Raw genomic sequence first — 2,500 nt, forward strand, 5'->3', positions numbered from 1 at the left:
CAACAAAAGCATTTAGTACAATGTTTCGCCGCGAACAGCGCAAAATTAACCAATCATTTAACTTATGCTTGAGACTGGATCTTGTTTCCTGTTATCTTTTATCGTCGGGGATTGGGCTAAGTGCGCGGCTTTCGGAGTAAGAGGTTCCCGGTTCGATCTTTGGTGTTTTCAATGTCTGTTTCGACTTTCCTCTGATCTTCGTAGCTATAGCTTTAAATATCCTTAAAATGGACCGTCGGCTTCCATTGATACCCGTTTCGTAACTGAAGGGACTACTGACGTTAAATAAATAAAGTGACTTTACCTTATTACTATTATTGTCCACACTATTGCGGTAAAACTCGTACATTTTTCGATACGTTTAGGCCTTGTGTCCACACTAAATCAGAATTTTCATGGGAAACGCGTCGATTTTAAAACGCTCTCGGAAGTGGATACAAATGAAAATGCATACAAAACAATACAAATACACAGGTCGCCCAAGGGAAACGTTTCTGTGACCTTTGTAACGTTACGTTGTAACTTGAGCGTGACGATCAGTTCAGCAATGACGTAACTTCTAAAGGTTTGTATGGGAATTCATCAACGTGTTTAGGAATCGAAAATAAAGAGCATGAATCGAACAAAAATGCCTTACCTTGTATTCTTGATACCTTATATCAGTGTTTTTGTGGTGTACTTTGGTCATTTCAAGGCGACTCCAGTGGGTTGTAGGTTTGCTGTTTTCCTCAAGAAAAACATGTTATTTACCAGGATTTATTCACTACATCGCTAGTAATTGTCACAGTACACATGATATATTTAATAATTATAAAACTGAACTACGGATATCAGATTTCAAGTATTTTCATTGGCTCACCGGACACAGGCTATCACTTCATATACCTGTTGTACCTAATATGGTCAAGGAAAGCGCGAGCCATAAAGCGAGCTGAAAACATTTTTGCAGCTTTGAGAAAAGAATGGCCGACAAAAGCCGTTTTGGACGGGAATTGACCGTGCCAGATAAATAAAATCAACATGGAAGAGTTGTCGATCCAGGGGTTTTTGATAAAACAATAATTATTCTACTCTGGCTTGCTGGATATAAAATTACTACAACCGACGAGGGCGTTATCTATCACTTCTTATTATATAGATACTGATGAAATACCAGGATTTCTCCTGTTACTAAGAAATCATATCTTCACCGCGCGCAGTGAACGTATCATTTTTATCTTTCACATGTGAGGATATCGCTGTCGTCATGGTAACGAACACGATTAACCAATAAAACGCGAGCTTCCTCTTCATTGTACGATACTTTTGTGCTTTGTTACAATTCTTCTCTACTACATTAACATTTTTATTGCAAATTTTACATTATTATGATTTGTTTTTCATAACTTTCATATCTTGTTTCATGTTACACAACATGCGTGTTTTAGTGGTTGGTGAACACTTTTTCATCATTTCGCAAATGAATAAAACAAGTTGTTTTAAATCTAGACATTTCATCAATATCTATATAATAAAAAGAACATTACATGGCCGCTTGGGGATACGAATTTTATCTTCTCGTGCTAAAAATATCTCTCACTCGTTCGCTTCGCTCACTCGTGAGAGATACTTTCAGCACTCGAAGATAAAATTCGTATCCCCGCCCGGCCATGTAATATCCTCTATATATCCAGCGCGCCCTCGTAGAATAATTGTTAATTTAATATCCTCAGATTTTAGGGTTGCCTTTTCAGCTAGTATCTCCGAGATTTGCCTTCCTAACCATGAAAATATGCACACAAAGGCCACACCACAACACCCCAGTTATATCCAGAAGCGCAGGTAATTGGAGGCAATCTAAATTTTAAAATCCCTCTCGAAGTGTCCTACGATTAGGGTCAGGGTTATGTTTAGCCCTATATACTCCTTCCCTTGTACTAGCGCATGGGTAAGTACGTTATGTATGGGGACATATATTGTACCGTATACATCATACGTCATTATCGTCACAATGAGACAGAAAATGGCCGGTTATCGCCGGGTATTTCTTGTCATGTGTCAGATTCCAGTTCTTTTATAATGGGATCTCCACTATATGATTCGAAATTTGTTATTTTCAAACACCCGTCGAATTGTTCACGTTATGAGCGCCAAAGCACAGAGCAAAAAGCCACTTCGTGTCGCCACGTTCAACGTTCTAGCTCCGTGCTACAACTGGATAAGGTAAGTGTACTGATATGGTCGGCCGGCGGTTGAAAATCAATTTTATACACATTTACCAGGAGTTTAAGTAGAAGCCGGCGGCTGCCGGCGGTACACAGCCTCCTAGTTGGCATATTACTGCCGTTTAATAATCTAACGCCAACTAAAAAGCCCGGGGGGGGGGGGGGGGGGCCCCCATGTGAAAAGGGGAGGGATACTCGTCGGAAATTTAAAATTAACCTCCTTAAGGAGGCTTTTTTTGACCCTAAAAGAGACCATATTAAAACGCGGATATATAAAAAATACAGTGACTTTTAAT

General features: G+C 39.4%; 2 protein-coding genes across 2 annotated transcripts in view; one reads left to right on the forward strand and one right to left on the reverse strand.

Moving 5' to 3' along the window:
- The window catches only part of LOC137992130 (scavenger receptor cysteine-rich type 1 protein M130-like), a 32,554-nt gene extending 32,146 nt beyond the window's left edge, over positions 1-408 (reverse strand). Inside the window, 1 exon segment of the mRNA XM_068837264.1 lies at positions 1-408. This exon segment is cut by the window's left edge and continues 355 nt beyond it. The gene's annotated coding sequence lies outside the window, so the exon portion shown is untranslated.
- A 1,573-nt stretch (positions 409-1,981) lies between these two features.
- The window catches only part of LOC137992136 (uncharacterized), a 16,411-nt gene continuing 15,892 nt past the window's right edge, over positions 1,982-2,500 (forward strand). Inside the window, exon 1 of the mRNA XM_068837270.1 lies at positions 1,982-2,202. Coding sequence (XP_068693371.1) covers positions 2,075-2,202 — 128 coding nt within the window. The 5' untranslated portion in view covers positions 1,982-2,074. The remainder of the gene's footprint in view (positions 2,203-2,500) is intronic.

The sequence above is a fragment of the Montipora foliosa genome, chromosome 2, assembly GCF_036669935.1.
Source record: "Montipora foliosa isolate CH-2021 chromosome 2, ASM3666993v2, whole genome shotgun sequence".
Taxonomy (NCBI): Eukaryota; Metazoa; Cnidaria; class Anthozoa; order Scleractinia; family Acroporidae; genus Montipora; species Montipora foliosa.